Source organism: Pyrus communis, chromosome 7 (genome assembly GCF_041283825.1).
Source record: "Pyrus communis isolate YQ-2024b chromosome 7, ASM4128382v1, whole genome shotgun sequence".
NCBI lineage: Eukaryota > Viridiplantae > Streptophyta > Magnoliopsida > Rosales > Rosaceae > Pyrus > Pyrus communis.
In genome coordinates this window covers 27,553,366-27,576,776 of record NC_142571.1, presented here as the reverse complement: position 1 = coordinate 27,576,776, position 23,411 = coordinate 27,553,366, and the positions used below count along the sequence as shown (strand labels likewise).

The following is a 23,411-nucleotide window of genomic DNA, read 5'->3' as shown; positions in this document are numbered from 1 at the left end:
TTTGACACATCGTTGCCTCTTTATGTCAGAGAACAATGGCAGTGATGCATCTAATAGTGGTGTATTGGAGAACAGGATCTTCTTCGGATCCTGTTTGTCCGGAGCCTTGGATCAATTGTTCCTGCTAATTCACCACAGATTGAACGGTGAAAAAATAAATCACGCCATTGGAGCGCATCGTCGTTGCTGAAGGACCTCCAAATTCATGGACGCCATGTCTCATCCTCCGCCTTCCTCTCGATTTTGCCCAGCCAAACACTGTCTCCGATCAAGTTTATGACGACATGCCACTTCTGTCGCGAATTCGTTTGATTCGCAATCAAGAGAAGAGAACGCATTGAAAGAAGAAGAGAGAGAAGGTAGTGAACAGAAGATTGCAGAATTGTAGCCATTATATTTGTTTTGAACGAACAAGATGAATTGATCCCGAAGCTCTGCATTGACAGTATCCGGAAAGGATCCTTGCCCGGATATTGGAATGTATTTTAAATTAGGGTTTCACTTTGTGAATCCACATTTGGATCATTTGGTATAGGTTATAGCTGCCTCATTTGGATCATTTGGTATAGGAAAAGGATTATCTGCCATCCCACTTTCGATGTCCTGCGCCCTTCTGTTCTGTTTTGTGTGGTCACGGTTAAATCACGTCAACATTTTATATTATTATTTTTATACAGATAATAAGACAAAAATGAATAGTAATATAAAATGTTAACATGACTTACCCGTGACCACACAAACAGAATGACACAGGAAAGCACTGAAAGTGAAAGGACAAACAATACTTGTCCTTTGGTATAGGCTATAGCTGCCTCATCATTTTGGATTTGGTGGGATATGCAATAATTTGGTGTTTATAAAACCCGAAAGTAAACACGTTTCATGCATTGATTTGTTTTATTTCAAATTTAATTTCTTCATTATTATTATATACAATCATACAAAATACCCACCATTTGAGAGGTCGACCCTCTTCTTTCTTTTGTTTGTTTTATTCTTAAAAAATGAAAAAGTAATGTTCTAATTAACATATAATTGATCGATAGAAGAGTGAAAAATGAAGAATATCTTGTGTTCCATGCCTATCAAATGGGCAAAAAAAAAAAAAAAAACAACAAAAAATAGGTTGAGAGTGAAATATTACTCAAAAAAAGAGTTAGGGGGTAGGTCCATTAAAATAGGAAAAAAAAATCAATTGAAAATAGACCTTTACTTTTCTGATAAAGAAATCCGAGCTTTATTTTGGAGTTTGCCACTCATTTAGGGGGTTCTTGTGTTTAATTAGGGTATATCGTTCTCACATTATTATCATTCTTCTCATTATCATTGTTCTAAAAAGCGGCTTAGGCATTAGGCGGAGGCCAGATGCCTCGATTAGGACCTAGGCATTTAGTAAATCAGTGAAGTCTTTTGGCAGTTCAATTTTTTTTTATTTTTTTAGGTTAAGGGTTTGAACATAATATTCAAACTCTAGACTTTCTTTCTTGTAAAATATCTCTTACTAGATATTTACTTTTATGTATTCAATCAATTGTAGTCACTTATTTATATATTTTTACTGTTATTTATTGTAAATTTAATTAAAATTTAAAAACCTGTCTAGGCCTTTAGGCGTTAAGCGTTTGCCCGCAACTTAATTAGCGCCTAACGATTTTTAAAACTTTGCCCATTATACGTTGCCTTTGGTTTGGTTATTATCTCACCTTAGAATTTCTAAGAATTGGGGACCAAATTCCCATTTTAGAGTTATATACAAAACTTGGTGACAAAATAATAGAAGGGTAGGGTACAAGATATTAGTTGGATCAACCATGATTCTCTTTACCTTATCTTCTTACAATTTTATATGAAAAATAATATTAATTGTACCAAAAAGTTACATATAAATCATTTCTATTTTTGCTTTTCTTTTTGTCAAATTGTGGGGTTACAAAAAAGTATCCACAACGGGTTGATAACCATTCAACAATAAGTCACAACTAATTGCATAACACAAATACACATCGTTTAGCTCCACATTTTTAACATTCGTGTGAGTCAAATTTATGACTTTCAACTTAATAAAGATTGAATTTCGCTCGACAATTAGATTCTTCTAATTTATTTTTCAATTGATATGGTAGCTTTTGTTTAACATACTACGAAGTACAAACCACAAAAAGTGAATGGCTTTGTAGCAAAAGGACACTACCATATTTTGATGGAATTGGCTAATTGTAGTGTTCAAAAGTTCTCTACACTTTTGAATTACTCAAGTTCCACTAATTATATAATGTTAGTGGGAATTAAAAAAAATGCTTAAGACAATAACCTAATTTCTTAGCAAGTTGGTTTTCTTCGTTTCCATGGCCTCATCATTTATCGGATAGGATAAAAAACAAATCAGTCACCATAGCAAGCAGTCACTTTTTTGTTACTTTGGCTATATACTGAAAATATAAAATATGTCCACGTGTATTAATTCATACAAGGAAAATGATTTTCATACGTTCATTTTTTTTTCTTGCACACATGTTTATTTTTGTTCCTTGTTTTCCCTTGATTTGTTTGATCCGAATGCCACAAATCAACGTACTGTGAAAAAAGAAAAAAAAATGATGTATGAAAATCACGCCCCTTCACACGATCAAAGCTCAAAATCTTGAACTCCAAAATCCTTACAGTCCATGAACCATGCTAAGCTATTCTCCTCCGTTGGATTATCAGCTGAGCCGTCTTCTGACGAGGTCGAAAAGTCCCATGTTAAATCCTCGAGAAATGTATCGGATAATATGAAACTCACCAATGGGTCACCTTCCTCAATGTAATTAGGGTTTGGCTCAGCTGACTGAGACTCATTGCTTGGGGAATTTTCACTTGCAGAGCCACCACCATCACTGTTGCTAGAGATTTCATGTTCTGGGATATTCATATTCCTCGGAATATTCATGTCTAAGCCTGCAGGTTGATTGCTTGCTTCACTGTTGCTATAGACTTCATGTTCTGGGATATCCATATTCTGCGGAATATTCACGTCTGAGCCTGCAGGTTGATCGCTTGCTTCACAAGGCATTTCTTCTGGGGTGATGACCTGTTTGTGGAGAGGCTCATGAGTAATTGGATCAATCCCCATCTTGATAAGCTTTTTCTTGATGTGTGTATTCCAATGGTTCTTGATCTCATTGTCAGTTCTTCCAGGCAATCTTGCTGCAATTTTAGACCACCTACACAAAATCATAGTTCAGAATTGTGCTAAGGCATTTAGACATAAGCAGATGTAGGTTAGATCAGTCGACTATAGCAGTATGCTCAGACCCGAACATTTAAATTTAACTTTCCGTAAATTACAATAGTTTATAATATCGTCGTCTTGTTTAAAAATGAAGTTTAGAAAGAAATTCACCAATGAGGAATTGAATGTGCATGCTATCAGAAAAGTTTTGCATTAAGGCAGAAGTTTAGAAAGACAGAAGAACCTGTTGCCAAGGCGGGCATGGAGGTCAATAACAAGTTGTTCTTCAGCATCATTAAGGAGGCCTCTTTTCAAGTCGGGGCGGAGGTAATTAGTCCACCGGAGGCGGCAGCTCTTGCCACAGCGACGGAGGCCAGCGAGCTTGGGGACAGCCCGCCAACAACATTGACCATGTGTGAGGAGAAAATTCACCAGTTTCTTATCCTCCTCGGCAGTCCATGGCCCTTTCTTCACTCCAAGCTTGTCACAACAAGGTTGCCTGCCCATCACTTTGTCACTAGGCAACTTCCTAAGCCAAAGCCCCACTCCACCCACCTTTATATACTAGTGTGGTGACTGCCATGCTTTTAGGGAAAATTAGAAAAAAAAGAAAAACAAAAAATGTAGTTGTCTCACGCTTGACTTGTATGCGTGTATGCCACAACTGAATATTAGACCACAAATTAAAAGTGATAATTACCATGGAATTTAGCAATTTTTTTTTGCAAATATTTTGTATATATCCAGGTAATATATATACTATCATCTAGCATCAATTGTAGGTACCAAATTAAAAAACCCTGTTTCTTGTAGTATCAACCGTCTTTTTCTCTCATGCATGGGGCGAAAGAAATTTTACTTCATAATGGAAAACGTATTAGTGATGAATGAGACATTTAGGGATATATTATCAGTTATACTCAAAATTTTCTTACGTAGCAAAAGCGTAACTACTATTAGACAAAAGCCAACTCCAGCCTAATGCAAGTATTTGAACCAATACGAAAATTCTTATTTCTACCCTTGCACGCACGGGCATTGGTCATGTTCATCATTTCATGTTTGACATATTTCCCTACCTTTGTTTTTGATGAATGCATATGCCAACCTACTTTAGGTACCTCTTGCCATCATCAACCAAGAAACAAGTAAAGAAACTACCCTTTTTCCATATGCAATATTACTGCACAAAGGGAGTGTTATCCACACTTTTCGTAAGCATGCACCGTCACATAAGAATTGAAGAGTATACAAATAGAAAGAAAGTCCTTTTGTGGTTCCTAATATAAATAAATTAAAAGTGTATAATATATATATATATATATTTTTTAATAGTAAATTAATGAATGTTCAGGAAAAAAAGCATATTTAATTTTTGAAATTTTGGTCCCAATAGTGCATGCATAGCCCAACGAGAAGGTCCTTTCCAAGGTATCATTCCAGTTGCATTGTGACTTGTGAGGATAAGTTCATGACAAGAAAATGACTTTGCAGTTGTGGTCCAAAGATTATGTTGTAATTGTACACAATATAAACATTTATCAAGAGACTTAAGCTTAGTCACGATGTCTAAAATAGTTTAGTCCTCCATATTTTAATGTAGTTCAACAAAAACAATAATAAAATTTTATCTCGCTAAGTGGGGTTGGCTATATAAATCCTAAATTGTAGTGCGTCAAGTCTTTCGTTAACTTTAAAAACTCTATTTATTTTCTTAAAATATCTTTGCAAGTCTTTTTAGATCATTTTATTTTTTATTTTTTTTTGAATCTGTATCTCGTAACGTAGTTTAATGCAAACTATTGCTTGAATTAATCAATTATTAGTATAAATTAAATCTAGTGACGCCGGAGTGCACTTGCTTGGTGGAAGGGAATAAACAGAAAGTGCATATGGGACCTGAAATTGATGGATCCATCTATTTCCATTCGATTTTATTCCACTGTCCTTATTGGGGTCTACCATTGCAAATGGTTCAACCAATCACAAAGCTACAGCTAAGCATTTCCACAGTTTCCTTTCCATTATCTTTTCGATTTTATACTCCAATTTCTATACCTTTTCAGTCACCCTAGTCTCACTCTTACTTAAGCACTCCATCACCCATATCGTCAGCACCACTAGCCCTACGATCCATCCCTTATAAAATTGTGGACTTCTTAATCGACATGATCTTTGAGATTGTCATAACTCTTCACTTTGGTCATTGAGACTTAAAATTGTTTGAAATGGTCAATGTGATAGTCCACCAGCAATCATTTGGTCATTATGTGAAAAATCTCCGTTAAATTGAAGGGATTTTTATCATATCAACATCTCTCCTTGAACTGATGGTTTATTCAATTCAATGGAGATTTTTCATATAATGAGCAAAAAATTGACTGTGGACAATTTCATGGACCATTTATATTGATTTTAAATCTTAGGAACCAAAGTGAAGAGTTATGACAATCTCAAAGACTATTTTGGTTGAAAAGCCTATTTTTATACATGCGGTCTTAGAAAAATGAATAAATATTCTTGACCAGCTAAGCTACAATCTCTTTGTAAACAATAAGCATTTGAATACACAACTTTTGCATATCAAAACCCTTTTGTTATTGCTAAGATCCACAACTACTGATATTATTATCCAAATTAGTGATGTAATGCGTGAGTTCATCCATCGTCATTAAGCTAAAACTTAAACATAATTAACCTTCCAAAACTTCAAGTAGCTCACATTTGTCCAATCAATTCAACAGGTGTGGTGTTCAATTTTTCAAAGATGTTGGTGGGCTGTGGTGGGGGGAGTTGTTTGCTCTCAAAATATTAATAAACTCGACATGAACTTTGAGTGTTTCGGCAGCAAACGATAACATCCCTTTTGTCTTTGGCCATGCAGTCCACAGTTTTCTTTCAAACCACCTCCTCGCGTGCAAAAAAGAAAATGTTAAACCCATCATTCAGCAAAGCCGACATTATCTAAATCTTAAATCAAATGAAAAGTTCCCAATTATCAAATCATTGTCGAGTGTTTTTGAGTTCGTTAAGTTTTGATTTGCTTCGGAGTAGAGTTCGGTTTTGATTGACGGTATGATAATAATGTAATTGCTACGTGAATTTTGTGTGTTGGCAACTATCTGGTTATTGATAAATTGTGAACTCCACGCATATTAACGATGAAATTAGTCTGTATGCGCACGTACAATTGATTGATTCTAACCAGTTATACATTTGTGAATCTCATGTGACCAATAGTTAGAATTAGCCTACACGTGTGTGCCACTAAATTTAGCTCATAGAAAGAACATGAATAACAACCTTCTCATTCTACTTTTTCGGTCCTATTTCTCATCCTAAGGAGGAAACAGACTTTATGAATCGTTTATTTTTCAAGTTATTTTTTAAACTTTTGCAAATATTAACTAAATTCGAAATAACTTAGTCATTTAACGATTATTTAATAGATGCATCATGTTTCTCACTTAAAGCACTACAATTTTGACAATATTAATCGAATAGTGAAATGATTTCCGATATTATTATTATTATTATTATTTTATTTTTTTGCATGGTTGATCGGTAAGAATTGATCTAAAAACAATTCTAACTATCAAACAATATTACAGAATGAAAAAAAGAACCGAGAACGTTGTTAGAGTCCCATAAAAAGAGTGCTTTGTGGGTTTGATCATGAAGATGATGATGATGAATTTTGGGCTTCTTTTTCTGTTGGGTTGGGATTTTCGGCCAGCCATTCATCTTGGAGCCCAATTGAAATATGAAATGGACTTGGTGGATTAAAGTTCTAACAGCCCATAAGCATTCGTATTTTGTTTCGTCTCCCTCTGAACGAAGATGGACCAACGTGCGGTGCACCCCCACCAGGAGGCAATAACGCAATCTACCTGTTCGACGTAATGCCTCAGTGAAAAACGTCAACCCAAAAAGCTAAAACAATCGGAGCAGCTCAACGCTACAGAGACATGTGGAGGCGCGCGGCTTCTCTTTCTCCTCTGGTTTCTCGCTCGAAACCCTCAAAACTTTGCCAGGTATATGCAACTCCACACTCTCCCTCAGCTCGCATTCAATCGCAATCACCAATTTACGTTATTTTTATTCGTTTACTGATGAAGTGTTATTGATTACTGACCGACCGCAGGAAGCATGCACGTTCAAGGTTTGGGAATCGTTTTCCTCGGAATCCGATATTCCAACGCCGGTAAGGAAATTGTAGATTTAACCCAAGTTACGAATTGTTGAATGGGATCTTATGATGTAAGAAAGATGCAGTTTTTTTATCATGTTTGATTTGATTATGTTGTTTGATGCAGTCAAAAGTTGCTCCGTATATAACTTTTGTGCTAGGTAAGATTTTGGGATGCTTATGTTATATTTTTTTGATGCATCTTTTCGGAAAGCCGTAGAGATTGTAACAATGTGGTGCTCTGAATCTTAGGTGGTCCTGGTAGTGGAAAAGGTACTCAGTGTGCGAAGATAGTCGAGGCATTTGGGTTCACTCATGTCAGTGCAGGGGATCTGTTGAGGAGGGAGATAGCTTCCAATAGCGCATACGGGTAATAATTCTTTGTTCTCGTTGTTTGTTTATGGTTAGCTTCTTTGTCCATTTTGTGGTCTTCTTAATTCATTGCATTTGGAATTGCGATTTCAGCTCGGTGATTCTTGGTACAATTAGAGAAGGAAAAATTGTTCCTTCTCAGGTGACGGTCCAGCTCATTCAAAAGGAGATGGAATCAAGTGACAATGATAAGTTTCTCATTGATGGCTTCCCTCGAAGTGAGCAGAACCGCGAGGCATTTGAACGAATTGTGAGTTTCCTTCTATTCTTGTGAGCCAATATGGCAATGTTGACTATGTTTAATGCTTCAGAAAATTCAAGTCTTGTTTGACCTTGCTGCAAGGATCAACTTAATTTTTAGCAGTTAAATATCTTAATTTAAGTGTTTTTGAAAGAAAAGTCGCTAGATCATGTCATGCATATAAATGTGAAATCTACCGCAGTGTTTCACTTTTGACCAAATTATTCCTCATTCCTAGCTTCATCAAACTTGCAGATTGGCACAGAACCAAATGTTGTGCTTTTCTTTGACTGTCCTGAACAGGAGATGGTGAAGCGAGTGCTAAATCGTAATCAGGTGCTTATGTGTTATGTTTTTCTATAGGGTTGGATTGTGTATGTGCCTGCATTGTTTAATGTCTGATGCTTATTGCAGGGCCGAGTTGATGATAATATTGAAACAATAAAAAAACGTCTAGAAATATTTGACGAATTAAATTGGCCCGTTATCAATCACTATTCAAAGACGGGAAAACTTCACAAGGTAAATGGCACATTCAGGGGTTGAATGCTTTTAAGATCGTGGCATTTGATACTTCGAGCTTCTTGCGTGTCTGAAGTTTTCTAGCCTTGAGAAGCTGATCTCTGATAATTTCCCCTTCATCTTCTGTTCACATGTATAGTTAATTGTTAATTACTTCTTCTTTGTGTCTTTCTTGTTGAGTTTGTTGCACACCATTTTGATTCGGGTCTAACTTATATTGCATGAAGTATAAATTGATAAGTGCATGTGTGCAGATCAATGCAGTGGGAACGGTGGATGACATATTTGAAAAAGTTCGGCCAATTTTTGCTGTGCTGAGGTACATTCTGTTATTCCCCATATCCTGTTTTCAGTGTTCATCGTCTTTGGTAATCCTCCATTTTCAATGTCCTTGATAATCCAGGTTCTGTTCTTTTTTACATTAGAAACTTATATATGACATGAAAACGTAGATTACTGCCTATAAGAATTTTAATTTTGTGCCAGAAGTTAGGCTCTGCTCATATTTAAGGCTAACGAGGTTTTTTTTAGTTGGTATGAGGGGCCAATGAGTCAGTAACTTGTTTTTCTTTCTGCAGCAAATGAACGTTCGAGTAAAAGATAGCAGAGCTTGCAAGATTTCATGCTTTCTTCTCTCTGGGAAAGATCACCAGAGGTTAGCCTGCTGTCCACAAGAGTCTCGACGAGTGGAAGTTTCTACTAAAAAAAGCATGGTGAAATCTAAATCAATTACTTATCAACTGGGTTAATTTTATCTACCCCGGATATGTCACTTTGATGGTTGCATGTACCCCGCTTAAGCCGGAAGGAAAACTATGCAGCAAGTGAAAAATGTATAACTGAGGTCTGTCGATCTCATTACTGTTAATCCAAAAACTAATCTGATACTTAAGATGCATGTACTGTTGTACAGGAAAAGATTATAATTTTGTTGCATACCTGAGTTAAGTCAATCGGTTAGAGCAATACCTATCCAGTAGATTATATCGACTTGTCAAGAAAATTTTTAAATTTTTTTAAGTATCTGGTGTCATCCGCCATGTGGGTGAAAGCAGTGTACTCGCCCAGTAGATTATAGGCCCTTTTAAATTGAAAGTTTGCAAACAATATTTCAAAAATTGGTGACCACATTTCACTTGCTAGCTTCCACACTGCAAAAATGAGCATCTGCACTTCTTCCAAAAGCAAGAAGAACAAGAAGCAGAAACAACTGCACCAAAATCAGAACATCAATTCCCTCTCCTTCCCCAAGTCAACCCCCACATTATTTATCAAACCCCCTGCCCATACCAAGCTCCAAGTCCTCGACGCCGTCGTTAAGGACCTCGAAGCATCCATTGACAAAGGTGTAAACGTCGACACCGAAACCTTTGCTTCCCTTTGGAATATGCTAGCAGCTAGAAGCAATGGAGCATGGCTTCCGGGTTCATAAGCTCATGCCCAGAAGCCTTTTGCGTCGAAATGTAGGCCTCTAGCCGAAGCTGCTTAGACTTTATGCTGCTAGTAGGCGTAGGGAGGTGGCTCACAAGGTGTTTGATGAAATGCCTTAGAGGGACGTGCCGGCTTCCGCATGGAATGCGCTTATCTCGGGTATGCGGAATTGGGTTTGTATGAGGATGCAATGGCGTTGTACTTTCAAATGGAGGAAGAGGGGATTGAACCAGACCGGTTCACGTTCCCTCAAGTTTTGAAAGCTTTTGGGGAATTGGGTTCATTCAGATTGGTGAGGCTGTGCATCGGTATGTTTTTGGGTTTGTTGAATGATAGGTTTGTGCTTAATGCACAGGTGGACATGTATGCCAGATGTGGCGACATTGTGAAAGCTCTGAAAGTTTTTGATAAGGTTGCTAATCGGGACAAGGTTTCTTGGAACACAATGCTCACGTCACGAGTAACATGCGAGGCGGGCCTTTGCTGCAGGCACTGGACATCTTTCGCTAAATGTTTGATAAGGGGCACCAGCCGGATTCTATTTCTATATCTACAGTCCTCGCCGCGGTCCCATCATTGGAGCTCGTTGTTCAAATCCACGGATGGGTAATTCGACATGGGTAATTCGCCGCGGTCCCCTCTTTGAAGGACGATGCTTTGCCAGACAATATGACATTTGTGTCAATCTTATCGGCTTGCGCCAATTTGGGTTTGGTGAAGGACGGCCAGAGACTATTTTCTGTCATGAAAAATAGATACAGAATTAATCCAATGATGGAACATTATGCTCGTATGATGAATCTTTACGGAAGGGCAGGCCGAATCAAAAAAGCTAACGGGATCATAATGGAATGGAGTTCGATGCTGGTCCAACTTTGTGGGGTGCATTGCTGTATGCTAGCTACCTTCACGGCAATGTGAGCATCGGGGAGGTTGCTGCGGAGGCTTTTCGATCTGGGGCCGGATAACGAGTATAATTTCGAGCTTCTGATGAAGATTTATGGCAATGTGGGTAGGTTGGAGAATGCAGAGAGAGTGAGATTGATGATGGTGGATAGACGATTGGACTCATAGACCCACAAGAATTAAATCTTGTGGTTGTCTTGCCACTAATTTTAGCTGGCCTTTAAGTCCTTCTGGTTCAAAATTGATACAAAGTTGAAGGATTGCAGACAAGTGAATGTGGGTTGCTCGTGGCTATTAAAACCCTAGCTGTTCATCTTTTCTGTGTCTTCGTTGTGGCAGAGAAGACACATGCAATTGCAAAAAGCTTCTGAAGAAATTTGATATCTAATATTACTTGTACTTGTCCAACATAAGAGAAAAATAAAAGCATTCAATTCTTTTTCCCCTCACTTACAATTTCTCTAGTGTTCAAGCAATTGTTATTTGTTATGTAAAAAATTAGATTCCCACATGTTTGGAGTGCTTTTAGAATGACTAAAGTTTTTAGATAATTAAAAGCAATTTCGATAAGATTTGATTGAAAACGTTAAAACTCTTCATGAGTTATAAAAACACGTTGGAAAAGTACCGGATGCTCTTAAGAAGCATTTATGGTTTGTAGTATTAAGGACAAATGATCCAAACTTTTTAAAGCCTATTCTTCAGTTCTTAAGCTCCCAAACCTAAATCTCAACTACCACAATGCAATTTTCAATTAATTTGTGTTAATATAGAAAGATAGCACATGTGATGATTCAACATTTTTTAAAAGAAAATTATATCTTTTTCCGCAGATGCTTCTAGCTAGCTAGTCTTCTACTATTCTTTGCTTTCGGTCTCTATCATCTTAAAAAGTCTCCGGATAGTTTGAAAGTGCTCTAAAATAAGAGAATTTTAACGAAAAACTTCTGGTGCTATTCACTTTAACGAAAAACCATATTTTTACACTAAAAAATCAATTATGGTACTATTCACTTTACCTTTTATTTTGTTATTTTTGTTAAAACTCAAAGTTTTCAAGTCATTTTCATTAGTTTTCTTTTAAAATAATTGAAAAAACTTTTGATAAAAATATTTTTGAAATTAATTTTTAGTTAAATACAAATGAATATTAGAAAAGCATTAAGTATTTCATGCAAGAAACATAGGAAACAGTTCGACTGCTTTTGGAATCCAATATAATTTTTTTTAAAAGAGTTTTCGATCATTTTAAAAGCATTTACAAACGAACCTTTAACTTTTGATATACTACTTACACTCAACGTTCCCGACGAATAATTGATTCTCGTTATTCATGATCCGTCTGAAACGTTCTCTTTCTTTGGTATAATCATGCTCATCATGGCTCTAGTTACATTGGAAATCCAATAATTGCTCATGATATGGACAACCTATTTTCTTTCAGTAACAAAGCTAAAGCATCAATCTTCTCCCGAAAAAATTATGTCTCATAATTGGTTGTATATTTTCTTCAAACCAAATCATTATTGAACAATGAGACAGCTGCTTAACACCATAGAATAGGTGTAACTCGTTTTTTCATCTCTCTAAAGAATCTCGCCCAAATTTTCATCCCAGTGCCCATTTTTTCAGCTTAAGAAAGGAAATTAGTACCAGTGGCCATTTTTTTTCAGCCAGCCAAAACCTTGATAGCGGCCTGTCGGCTGCAAATTGTCATAATCTTGTGGTTGAATTGTTTACTTTATAGCTCATTTGTTGATCACATGACTATATTGTTTTTCAAATAATGCAGTTTGGTGGGGACATTATGCAATGGTAGGAGCAATCACAGTTAACTTATTCTACAGCATATTCCAATAATCTCCACATAATAAAATTTTCAGTGTGCTAGGAATATAATTTAGTATACTAGTACCATAATACGACCGGTTGAATTTTTTTTTTTTCAATTTTCCAAACAATTATATTATTACACTTGTCAGACCGTGTTTTTAACACACTAAAAAATCTCTCTACTTCTCTCCAAATAAATCCTAGGTTCTCGCCTTTTGATAATCCGGGAGTCGGCAAAAGGCGTGGCAACCTTTTCTTTCTCCTGGTAGTTGATGAAATTTAATTCACCGGTGAAAACACAAGAAAAATCATTCCATGCATGCAGTTAGGTAGGTACGTATGTTCCCTTCACAATACTTTGTTAGTTGTAATTGTCGGTTTCACATGTCTTTTCACAGTTTTTTTGTTCCCTTATTTATTAGGGTTTTGGTCACTTTTTGCCCTTAAGCCTTTGTTCTTTTGGCCTCTCACTTCACATTGCTTGCTTTCCCACATTCGATTTCTTCTTTGTTCGTATGAACTATAGGGGTCAAAAATATATTACAAGAAGTTAATACATTCACAACAAAATTACGTCACAATCAAATATATAAAACGTATAAATATATGAATTATCTAATACCTTATAAGACAAATATCACTTTATCAAAAACTTTGGCTTCCTCTTTTTTTTTTTTTTCGTGTCTTTTGTTTGTTAGATTCCCATTGATTTTGAATTCGGTAAAATGAAGACTCAAATTTTTGCCCGTAAACATGCGTTGGTTGAGAAGAGGAAGTAGGAGCAGAAATTTTAGAAAAGTCATCCGTCTACTAGAAATAGTGTCACACTTTGGCAGCTTATGTTTAAACAATTCCAAAAACCTTAACCTGCTTAAGAAAAGGAATTAATTAAAGGAATTGCGAACAATTTATTCCCTAATCTCATATTCTTGTCTATCACATGATGGGACTTTATTTTTCTTTCAATGGCCTCAATCAACAGCTGCCTCCTATGAGATTTATGAAAGATTCTGTTTCATTGAAGAAATGAGTCTTTACAACAGTGTATATATATACACACACACACTACTAATCATAATTAGCATCTAATTAAGTATAACTAATTATATTAAGACAACAATTAGTTACACTAAGCAAACAAAAAACTGTTATGATGTCCTGGATTGTGTGTCAATACACCCCCTCAAGCTGACAGGAGGTAATTCGAGAGAAAGTTTGGACTGCAAAGCGTTGAACCGAGCTTTAGAGAGAGCCTTTGTGTGAATATCAGCAATTTGATATTGAGTACGCACATACTGGACATGAAGAAGATGAGACAGTACTAACTCCCGAATATAGTGATAATCTATTTCAACATGTTTGGCACGAGCATGAAAAATTGGATTCAAAGAGATGGAGATGGCAGAGACATTATCATGCCATAAGACAGGAACTTTGGATAAAGGAAAGCCAATGTCTCTGAAAATCTTACAGACCCATGTAATATCTGTTGCAGTATGTGCTAGAGAATGATATTCAGCTTATGTGGAAGAGCGAGCAATTGTGCTTTGCTTTTTGGCACTCCAATTGATAAGGTTGTTGCCCAAATACACATAATAGCCACTGGTGGAACGCCGGTCATAAACGCAGCCAACCCAGTCAACATCAAAGAAAGCAGTGAGATGTAGAGGACTCTTTCGAAACCATAACCCTTGATTGACAGAACCCTGAAGAAATCTGAGGATCCTTTTTACAGCTTGATAATGTGTATCCTATGGACAATGATAAGTTATGCCGTGTCCAAGTCAAATATTGTAGAGCACCAACAATGGACCTGTATTCATACGGATCAGATATAGGGGAGCCAACATGATCTAATTTTTGACTACCAAGTGGTGTTGAACACGATTTGCAGCCTTCCATCTTTGCTTTAAGTAATAAATCAAGAGCATATTTCCCTTGAGAAAGAAAAATGCCCTCTGAAGATCTATGGACTTCCAGGCCTAAGAAATAATGAAGACGGCCTAAGTCCTTAACTAGAAACAGTTTATCGAGTTGAGTGATAAAATCCTTATAGATTGAAGGATTTAGACTCGTGACCAATATATCATCCACATAGACCAAAATAATCACCAATGAAGGAGAGAATGTAACAAAGAGTGAGCAACTAGATTGTGAGTTAGAGAAGCCAATAGATAATAGGGCATGAAACAATTTGTCATACCAAGCTCTAGGAGCTTGCTTGAGCCCATAGAGTGATTTATTTAACTTGCAAACATAAGAAGACTTAGAAGAGTCAATAAAGCCTGGAGGTTGCTGCATGAATACTTCTTCTTTGAGGGAACCATTAAGAAAAGCATTACTAATGCCCAGTTGATTCAATAACCAGTCAAACTAAACAGCCAATGTTAGCAAGATCCGAATGGTCACTGGCTTTGCAACATGACTAAAAGTTTCCTTAAAATCCACACCTTCTTGTTGATGAAATCCTTTGGCTACTAATTGAGCCTTGTACTTGTCCACAAAACCATCAGGTTTCCTCTTTATTCTAAAAACCCATTTACAAACAATTATATTTTGATGAGGAGAAGATGGAACAAGAGTCCATGTACCAGTAGACTGTAGAGCTTGAAATTCCTCTAACATAGCCTGTTTCCAATGATCATGCTTAGATGCTTGTAAATATGTAGTAGGAACAAATTGGGCAAGATCAATAAGGTGTTTGGTTGCTGTTAAAGCCCTTGGTTTAAAGATTCTAGCTTTGGATTAAGTTATCATTGGGTGAGTATTGTGGGGAGGTGGATGGGGAATGTGAGAAGCAGATGGTTGAATAGAAGGTGGAGAAACTGATTGAGAGGAGGTGAAGAAGTAGAGCTGGAATAATGTAATGGAGAAGATGATATAGGAAAAGCTACAGTAGGTGTAGTAAGAGGTGAAGTAATGGGAAAAGGTAAAAGAAAGGATGAATCTGGAACAAAAAAGGAGTATTGGGTGAATGGTTGAAGAGATTACTCTTATTAAACAAGACATGCCTGGAAATATAGACCCGAGATGTTTGCATATCTAAACATATACACCCCTTATGCTGCAGGCTATAACCAAGAAAGGCACATGGTGTACTCTTGCCATCAAGTTTAGAAGAAACATAAGGTTTGAACCAAGGATAGCAACTGCATCCAAAAACTTTTAACCTTGAGTAATCTGGAGGCTTTTGAAAAAAAAGTTCCTGTGGTGATTTATCCAAACTAGAAATTGGCAATCAGTTAACTAGATAAACTGCAGTGGAGAAAGCTTCAACCTAAAATTTGTGGGGAACTTTGGAAACAGCAAGCATTGTTCGAGTGGTCTCAGTTAAATGCCTATGTTTCCTCTCAACACACCCATTTTGCTCTAGGGTGTGAAGGCAACTGAATTGATGCAAAATACCATGTTGGAGAAGAAATGAACTAAACCCCTAAATCAGATCGTAGAGTCTTGATTTTGTTTCCAGTCAAATTCTCAACATATGATTTGAAATGCACAAATATGGAGAAGACCTCAGATTTGAACTTCAAAGGAAATAGCCAACTATATTTGGTAAACTCATCGACAAACAAAACATAGAATTTATATCCACTAACAGAGGAGATAGGAGCAGGGCCTGAAACATCATAGTGAACAAGTTCTAAACTGTGAGTAGTACTACTAGTGCTTACAAAAAATGGCAACTTATGATTTTTACCAATTGCACAATCTTGACAAAAGAAAGATACATATTGTTTTCCAGTGTAAGCAAGCTTATTTCTACTTAATATCTTCCGGAAGATTGTAGAAGAAGGATGTCTAAGCCTCTTATGCCAAAGTTGTAAGGAAGCTGGAATACTAATATTAGCATAGGATGGTGTAGAATCTGGAGCACAAACAGAAGCAGGTGAAGTACCTTGCACATGATAAAAGCCAGAGCTAACTAGCCCTTGAAAAAGCATTTTCCCCGTAGAACAGTCCTTGATTATAGAACCATCAGAATCAAGGATTAATAGACAATAATTATCCTTTAAAAATTGATATGTAGAGAGGAGAATAAACTTCATATGAGGAACATGGAGAACATTGTTCAACTTAAATGCTGCAGTTGGAGTTTTAAGAACAGAAGTACCAGTGTGGTGAATGGGCATACCTTGACCATCACCGATATAAACCTTGTCTTCACCATGATAAGGCATAGGAGAATGAATAACATAGATATCATTTGTGATATGCGAGGTAGCTCGAGAGTCCAAAATCCAGGTAGGAGAGGTAGATTTAGCAGTGGTGTGAGCACACATTGATGCTAATTTAGCTGGTGGAATTTTCCCAGTAAACGCATGATTCATGTGTTCAAAGCAGTCATTGGCTTCATGATCCTGAGAGTGACAAATTTGATACCATATGAGATTTATGAAAGATTCTGTTTCATTGAATAAATGAGTCTTTACAACTGTGTGTGTATGTATATATATATATACACACACACACCTGCTAATCATAATTAGCACCTAATCAAGTATAACTAATTATACTAAGACAACAATTAGTTACACTAAGCAAACAGAAAACTGTTATGATGTGCTGGATTGTGTGTCAATACCTCCCAAGTAATATGTGGATCCCACTTAACTAGCAAACCTTGCTGGAATTGTACTGGGAAAGTGTTATTCATACAACTATTTTTATCTCTTACATATTTTGTAAATTTTTTGTCAGTGATATTCTTCAATTCATTGATCCAATTATCAAAAATTGATAAATATATGTGAGAAGTAAAAATTAGTGTGTGAATAGCATTAACCTTTATAAAAGTAGAAACTGTGTCACGTCGGTGGACAAAACATTAGGTACTTATATGAGGTTGAAAATTACAGACTGGGATCATGTGCCTAAATTTCTATGAAATTGGCAAAGATACATATAAAATCATAAGCCATTTATCTACACATTTATCTTTGCCCTTTCACGTTCCTATACACCAAAGAAAGATACCGTGCGGAAATCATATCTCTATAAGTACGCATCCCCTCACACTCATCTGAGTCATCTCCCATTCACAGATCTCAACCTTTCCCATATCCAGTCCCACTCCAACTCCAACTTTCTTCAATGGCTAAAGCCTCAATTATCTTGCTTCTTCTCCCCATTGTCTACTTTGTTTCCACAGCCAAATCTTCATCCACCACAACTCCTACGAACTTCATCAGCGACTCATGCAGCGCAACCACCTACCCAGAAGTCTGCGTCAAATCCCTCTCTTCCTACGCCAGTTCAATCAAACAAAACCCCCGCCGGCTGGCCCAGGCCGCCTTGTCCGTCAGCCTAACAAAAGCACAGAGCGCCAAAACATTCGTGACCAAGTTGGCCAAGTTTAAGGGACTAAAATCCAGGGAGTACGGAGCCATCAAGGACTGCATGGAGGAGATAGGGGACACCGTGGATAGGCTGAGCAAGTCCGTACAGGAGCTGAAGAACATGGGGAAATCCAAGGGTCAGGATTTCTTGTGGCACATGAGCAACGTGGAGACTTGGGTCAGTGCTGCTTTGACTGATGATAACACGTGTCTTGATGGGTTCTCCGGGAAGACATTGAACGGAAAGATCAAGTCGGCCGTTAGAGCTCAGGTGCTTAATGTTGCTCAGTGCACTAGTAATGCACTCTCCTTGTGCAACCGGTTTGCGGGCAAGCACTGATGAGCTGCTGAGTTTTTGCTTATTTTGTTTTTGGTTTGGTTTTCTGAGAACTGTTTTGATGATGTTGTTTGGTTTTGATGTATAGTTGGTATATTCAGTATGTTATATAGATATGAGGCATATAGTATATGCTCAAGTGTTCTGAATCTCCCATATGTGAAGCTATGTTGGCTGTTTTTTGGTGATTGGTAAATCTCTATCTTTTGGAACTTAATTAAACCTGTTTTGGAGCTTAAATTAGTAATGAGATCCTTGATTAAAGGGGGAATTTGGATTTAATCGTTTTACCTTTTTTAATTGACAAATGAGATCCTTGATTGAGGGGGATAAAAACTGAAATACAATACGGTATAATCAGTTCAATTTGTTATAATATGAATAGAAGATGAAGTATAATATCAAGAAATATTAACATTCAATAATTTTTTAACACATAGACTATGTTCCCAAACATGCAATAATTCTTCTTTTGTTTCGGTAAAAACTACAATTAAGTCGAGCATTGGCTACACAATTGTTTCCAATTCATGAGTACGTTATGTCGTGATGTAAAACAATAATTGAATGAGGACCAAGTAGAGAGTGAGCAGGAAAAGAAATTAAATAGGATAAGTGTGAAAATGTTAAAGGGAGGGAGCAGACACAGAGAGAGAGGAAGGGAAAGAGGGGGGGGGGGGGGGGGTGGGGGTGAGGGGGAGTGGTTGTGGGGACTCGCCTGTGGCGGTAAGCACGTGAGTGGGCACGTAAGAACGCTGGCAAGTGAGAGCGACGATTGGCAACAGCCGACTGCCGACTGCCGAGGATTCTCGTTGGCCTTTGATTGTGAACAAGAGTCAAGGCTGAAGACCACGTGAAAGAGGAGATAACTAGTGGACTATGGACTGTTAGTACTTCTTAGCATGTATTTAAATATGGGACGCATAAATAGAACCCAACACCATATCCACTAAGATATTAAACTACATGTATTATATATTAATGCCACCAATCATGATTGTGGCCACCATTTTTTCCCTTCTTAATATTTGATTTGAAATTTTTTTTTTTGTATATTCTCTTTCATATTCTAACTTTATTTCAGTTAATATGAAGAGCAAGATTTAAATATGAATACAGAGAGGAATACATTGATCTAATAAAGGAACATTAACTCATGTTCTTCTTGTTAATGAGAAACGCCAAGTTTGGGAAGGTGATGTGGAATGAGTGAACTAATATTTGCAACAAATTTCACGATGAGGGGGGCTAGATAGTTTGGCGAGATAGTACTTAGTCAATGGTTAGAGTTGAGTTTTAGTGCTGTTTATTCAAATTTCAATTTAGATATATAAGAGCTTGTTAGGTCATGATTCAAGATGCTCTAGAAGCTCCTTAATTTTATCATGTTCTCAATCGATCTATATATGTGTATGTCCATTTTTTATTCGGGACACACTAAATTTGACTGCAAATAAAGAGTGCTGACTCACTGATCAAGGTTTTAAAGTTACCCCATGTGAGGAAATAATGAAGTGAGCGTAAGGTAATGTTTAGAAGAGAAATGTTGGGGAGATTATTTTAAAAGTAGGACTCTCTATGGACTCTCTGCTACCTTATGTTTTGTTTAGAATTAGAATAGGAATGGAAGATGGTTCAATTTCTTATATTGTAACAAAATTAGCCATGTAATATACTTTCTAACATAATGTTGGATGTATCATTTGGTTTAATATCTTAGTGGATAGGGTCACTAGTACAAAAAACACTTTGCGCAACGCAGGTCCTTCGTCGCGCAAAGTCAAAAAACGTCGCGCACAAACCGTCGCGGCAAGGCAGTGACAGAAGGCTTTGCGCGACGCAAGTAACCCCATCGTCGCGCAAAGACACTTTGCGCGACGTATTTTGCGCGACTCAACATCCGTCGTGCAAGTTTCTTTGCACGACGCATGTAAAGGCTTCGTCGCGCAAAGTGTCTTTGCGCGATGTATTTTGCGCGACTCAACCTACGTCACCCAAGGATCTTGTGCGACGTATTTTGCGCGACTCAACCTACGTCACTCAGGATCTTGCGCGACGTATTTTGCGCGACCCAACCTACGTCACTCAAGATCCTTGCGCGACGTAGACTATAGTCGCTCAAAGTGTCTTTGCGCAACGCATGTTCCCAAGTTGCGCAAAGATACTTTGCGCGACGCAGTCTACGTCACGCAAAGATACTTTGCGCAACTTGGGAACATGCTTTGCACGACGTATTGTATGTCGCGCAAAGTGGAAATTTGGTTTTGGTAAAAAATATTACTTTCCTAATTTTTAATAATATTGTAATTAAATTCTAAATAATAATTAATTAACCAAAGAAAAGTATTTAATTATACAATATATGAAAATGTACATACAAGATGTCCAAATAAAAAAGAAAAATCTACAAGTAATCTTCTAGGTGAAGTGGCTACTGGGTATCGGCAGGGTGAAGTGGCTCGGAGGTTGAAGGTGTAGCAAGATCAGGTATTGGTAGTGAGATTTGGAGGCCGGTCATCTGTATGGCTCGTATAAGATCTCTCATCTGTCCGTCATAAGTATGCAGCTGCTCGCCCTGGGCCCTTATCTGCTCCTTCATTTGCTCACCCTGGGCCCTCATCTGCTCGCCCTGGACCTCAAGCTGACCCTTTAAGGTTATCACTTCCTCCTTCAATGAATCGACCTCTGTGGTGTTTGATCTGGAAGAAGAGGCACCAGTCTCACGAAGTCGTGCTTTCCCCATGCACCGAACAACCTTGCCGTGACGACGACCGAAGTTCTGATCTAGGACATCAGTCAAAATCTGAAAACCTGCATCATCAGGTACTGTGACGTCCTCAATTGGGGTCTCCGGGGGAAGTTGCGATGTTGCTTCTTGGAGAACAGTAGTGCTCTTTTCCACCATAAGAGCCTGTAATAATAAAGAAAAAACATATATATAAATAATATTTGAACGATTCATACATATAAGAATAATAACAATTACATATACTTACATGAAGCTGCCCAGCGGTCTCATCTCCAGGTTGAACGTAAACGTCCTCGAACATGTCGATCTCTGGGAACTTAGAACCCTCCTGAAGAAAGAAAAAAAAAACATTAAGAAAATTTTATTAATCAATAATAATAAATAAATTGTATAAAATTTCTAAATTAATATACTTTTACCTGACGTCGTGTCTGAAGCCTATATGAAAAGGGCTTCGAACCAGAATGGTGGAGAAGTGTCTTTGACTCCCGAGCTATCTTGCCAGCAACAGATTTCTTCTGTTAAACACACAATATACATGTTAATGCGACTATTTGAAATAAATTAATAAAAAAAGCTTTAAAAAATAACTAAAACAATAATAAATTATTATTCAAATATTATGTACATACCACAAATTTTGGGTCCGTAAAATGTTTGCAAAGCCATTCCCAATCCTCTGGCCTGTCCTTCAACTCGCTTGGGCAACCATGTAGGCGAGCAATCTCCGGAGTATCCCATAGCTTAAAATGCGTGTGAAGATAGTTCTTCCAATGTTTGTACCGGATTGCTAAGGTCTCATCTAAGTAGGCCTTGACCTCGGGAAATATATCATCAAGATCGAAAATTACCTACGAATATGAAAAACAATAAAATAATAGTAAGAAATATAATAATATTAAGATAATATATTTTGGTTTTTAATATTTGTAAACAAAACTAAAAAAATGATATTGAATCCGAATTTGTTTATTTAGATGAAGAAAAGAATGCAAGAATCGGAAAAATAATTTATGAACCCAATGACATTCATGAACAAGCAACTCAGACATGGCATAAAGTACAAGATTATAATAAACAAGAATCGATAAGATTAGCTTATGAATTTGAAAAAGAAACAGAAGAGGTAATTTCAAAAATTGATGAAATAGATCAAAATGAATTAAATAACGAGATACAAGAGTTGGATGATTTAATTTCATTACTAGATTGGATACATACCTAAGTAATCCAGTGAGTCAAAATGAATATACAGAACATCAAGAAGAACAATATTTTTATGCAGAACCAAGTAGTTAAAGGTTAAAAATTAATATACTAACCGACAACTTGTCTCGCACCAAATCCTTCGTCCAATCTGGAATTTCTGCCCATTTCTCCCACTGCATAGAACAAATTTGTTTAATAACAACACCACAGCTACTAGCGATGATGCTATGTTGTTGAGCTGTAGCCGCTCCACGATGTAGTGGGTCATACTCAATCTTGATCTTGGAGCCAGTCAAACGTACACTCTGTGCCGGCTTCAGCATTCGACTAGGCCCCCTAGTTTTTTTTTTAACTGGCCAAAAATACTTAAATGGTGAAAACCCAAAGCTTAAATTTTCACAAAAAATTCAACATAACTTCCCCTAATAGTATAGCATTTCCCAAAATGATAATATAGCATTTCACAATCCAACATAACTTCCCCTAATAGTATAGCATTTCACAATCCAACAAATTTTTAGCATCATAAAAATAATAATTTTAAAATGAAAAAAAAAATACAACGTAGTCATCAAGAATTAGAAAAAAAAACTACCTGGATGGGAGGCCTCACCCTCGACTCTGGATGTTGCGGAAGTGTGATCAGAAGGGTCCGGCTCACGACGACGTCGGTGAGGTCGTCGTGCACTGAGCGGGTGAATGGATACTGATGACGTCGATGAGACAGGCACCTGGGGCCCCATAGGAGTAGCTTCAGTAAGGGGTGTAGGAGGCGCATTGGTCACGCTCCGACGACGAGTGATCAAATGCGACATCTATACACTTAATTTGCGTCGGCTTCGAGTTTGGCGTCACTGCCTTGCGAACGAGAGGGAGAAAGATGAGTCTTAAAAATCAAATTCGGATTCAATATATGGGAAAGAGGGAAAGAGGGAAAGAGGGAAAGAGGGAAAGAAAAAGGGAAAAAGGGAAGAAGGAAAAAGGTTTATACGGGAGGGAAAGAGGGAAAGAAAGAGGGAAAATCAAGTGGTCTATTAATTATATTAAGTGGTCTATTAGATTAAGAGGGAAA

General features: G+C 37.2%; 4 protein-coding genes and 1 pseudogene across 6 annotated transcripts; 3 read left to right on the top strand and 2 right to left on the bottom strand.

Annotated features, from left to right (window-relative positions):
* Positions 1–2,436: 2,436 nt before the first annotated feature.
* LOC137733244 (MYB-like transcription factor ODO1) lies at positions 2,437–3,743 on the bottom strand. The gene is made up of 2 exons (XM_068472391.2): positions 3,456–3,743; positions 2,437–3,203 (listed from the first exon to the last, which is right to left on the bottom strand). Exons 1-2 carry the CDS (start codon positions 3,716–3,718, stop codon positions 2,627–2,629), a joined length of 840 nt encoding a protein of 279 aa, XP_068328492.2. The 5' UTR covers positions 3,719–3,743; the 3' UTR covers positions 2,437–2,626.
* A 3,270-nt stretch (positions 3,744–7,013) lies between these two features.
* LOC137735161 (UMP-CMP kinase) lies at positions 7,014–9,478 on the top strand. 2 transcript variants are annotated; one of them, XM_068474555.2, is made up of 9 exons: positions 7,014–7,245; positions 7,356–7,415; positions 7,528–7,561; positions 7,653–7,770; positions 7,866–8,022; positions 8,269–8,349; positions 8,428–8,535; positions 8,790–8,854; positions 9,114–9,478. In XM_068474555.2, the coding sequence occupies exons 1-9, from the start codon at positions 7,180–7,182 to the stop codon at positions 9,118–9,120; spliced, it is 696 nt and encodes a 231-aa protein (XP_068330656.2). In that variant the 5' UTR covers positions 7,014–7,179; the 3' UTR covers positions 9,121–9,478. The 2 variants fall into 2 exon arrangements, with proteins under 2 accessions (XP_068330656.2, XP_068330657.2); XM_068474556.2 differs by lacking the exon at positions 8,428–8,535 and having other exon boundaries at positions 7,034–7,245; positions 9,114–9,253.
* Positions 9,479–9,562: 84 nt separating this feature from the next.
* LOC137734504 (pentatricopeptide repeat-containing protein At4g25270, chloroplastic pseudogene) lies at positions 9,563–11,321 on the top strand (annotated as a pseudogene). The gene has a single exon (XR_015964189.1). The product of XR_015964189.1 is annotated as a pentatricopeptide repeat-containing protein At4g25270, chloroplastic pseudogene (transcript).
* Positions 11,322–17,623: 6,302 nt separating this feature from the next.
* Positions 17,624–18,603, top strand: LOC137735042 (21 kDa protein). Its single transcript, XM_068474402.2, has one exon. It carries the CDS (start codon positions 17,800–17,802, stop codon positions 18,382–18,384), a length of 585 nt encoding a protein of 194 aa, XP_068330503.1. The 5' UTR covers positions 17,624–17,799; the 3' UTR covers positions 18,385–18,603.
* A 2,107-nt stretch (positions 18,604–20,710) lies between these two features.
* LOC148695997 (uncharacterized) lies at positions 20,711–23,154 on the bottom strand. Its single transcript, XM_088696818.1, has 6 exons — positions 22,935–23,154; positions 22,453–22,691; positions 21,763–21,981; positions 21,550–21,648; positions 21,378–21,458; positions 20,711–21,292 (listed from the first exon to the last, which is right to left on the bottom strand). The coding sequence occupies exons 1-6, from the start codon at positions 23,152–23,154 to the stop codon at positions 20,813–20,815; spliced, it is 1,338 nt and encodes a 445-aa protein (XP_088552944.1). The 3' UTR covers positions 20,711–20,812.
* Between the last annotated feature and the right edge of the window lie 257 nt (positions 23,155–23,411).

Excerpts from the sequence above, each read along its gene's own strand:
- LOC148695997 (XM_088696818.1), bottom strand. The coding sequence starts at position 23,154 with ATGTCGCATTTGATCACTCGTCGTCGGAGCGTGACCAATGCGCCTCCT. Across the intron at positions 22,692-22,934 it reads GGGTGAGGCCTCCCATCCAG|TTAAAAAAAAAACTAGGGGG; the intron begins GTAGTTTTTTTT and ends ATTTTTGGCCAG. Across the intron at positions 21,982-22,452 it reads TGGTGCGAGACAAGTTGTCG|GTAATTTTCGATCTTGATGA; the intron begins GTTAGTATATTA and ends TCATATTCGTAG.
- LOC137733244 (XM_068472391.2), bottom strand. The coding sequence starts at position 3,718 with ATGGGCAGGCAACCTTGTTGTGACAAGCTTGGAGTGAAGAAAGGGCCA. Across the intron at positions 3,204-3,455 it reads CATGCCCGCCTTGGCAACAG|GTGGTCTAAAATTGCAGCAA; the intron begins GTTCTTCTGTCT and ends GATTTTGTGTAG.
- LOC137735042 (XM_068474402.2), top strand. The coding sequence starts at position 17,800 with ATGGCTAAAGCCTCAATTATCTTGCTTCTTCTCCCCATTGTCTACTTT.
- LOC137735161 (XM_068474555.2), top strand. The coding sequence starts at position 7,180 with ATGTGGAGGCGCGCGGCTTCTCTTTCTCCTCTGGTTTCTCGCTCGAAA. Across the intron at positions 7,416-7,527 it reads AATCCGATATTCCAACGCCG|TCAAAAGTTGCTCCGTATAT; the intron begins GTAAGGAAATTG and ends TGTTTGATGCAG. Across the intron at positions 7,771-7,865 it reads GCTTCCAATAGCGCATACGG|CTCGGTGATTCTTGGTACAA; the intron begins GTAATAATTCTT and ends TTGCGATTTCAG.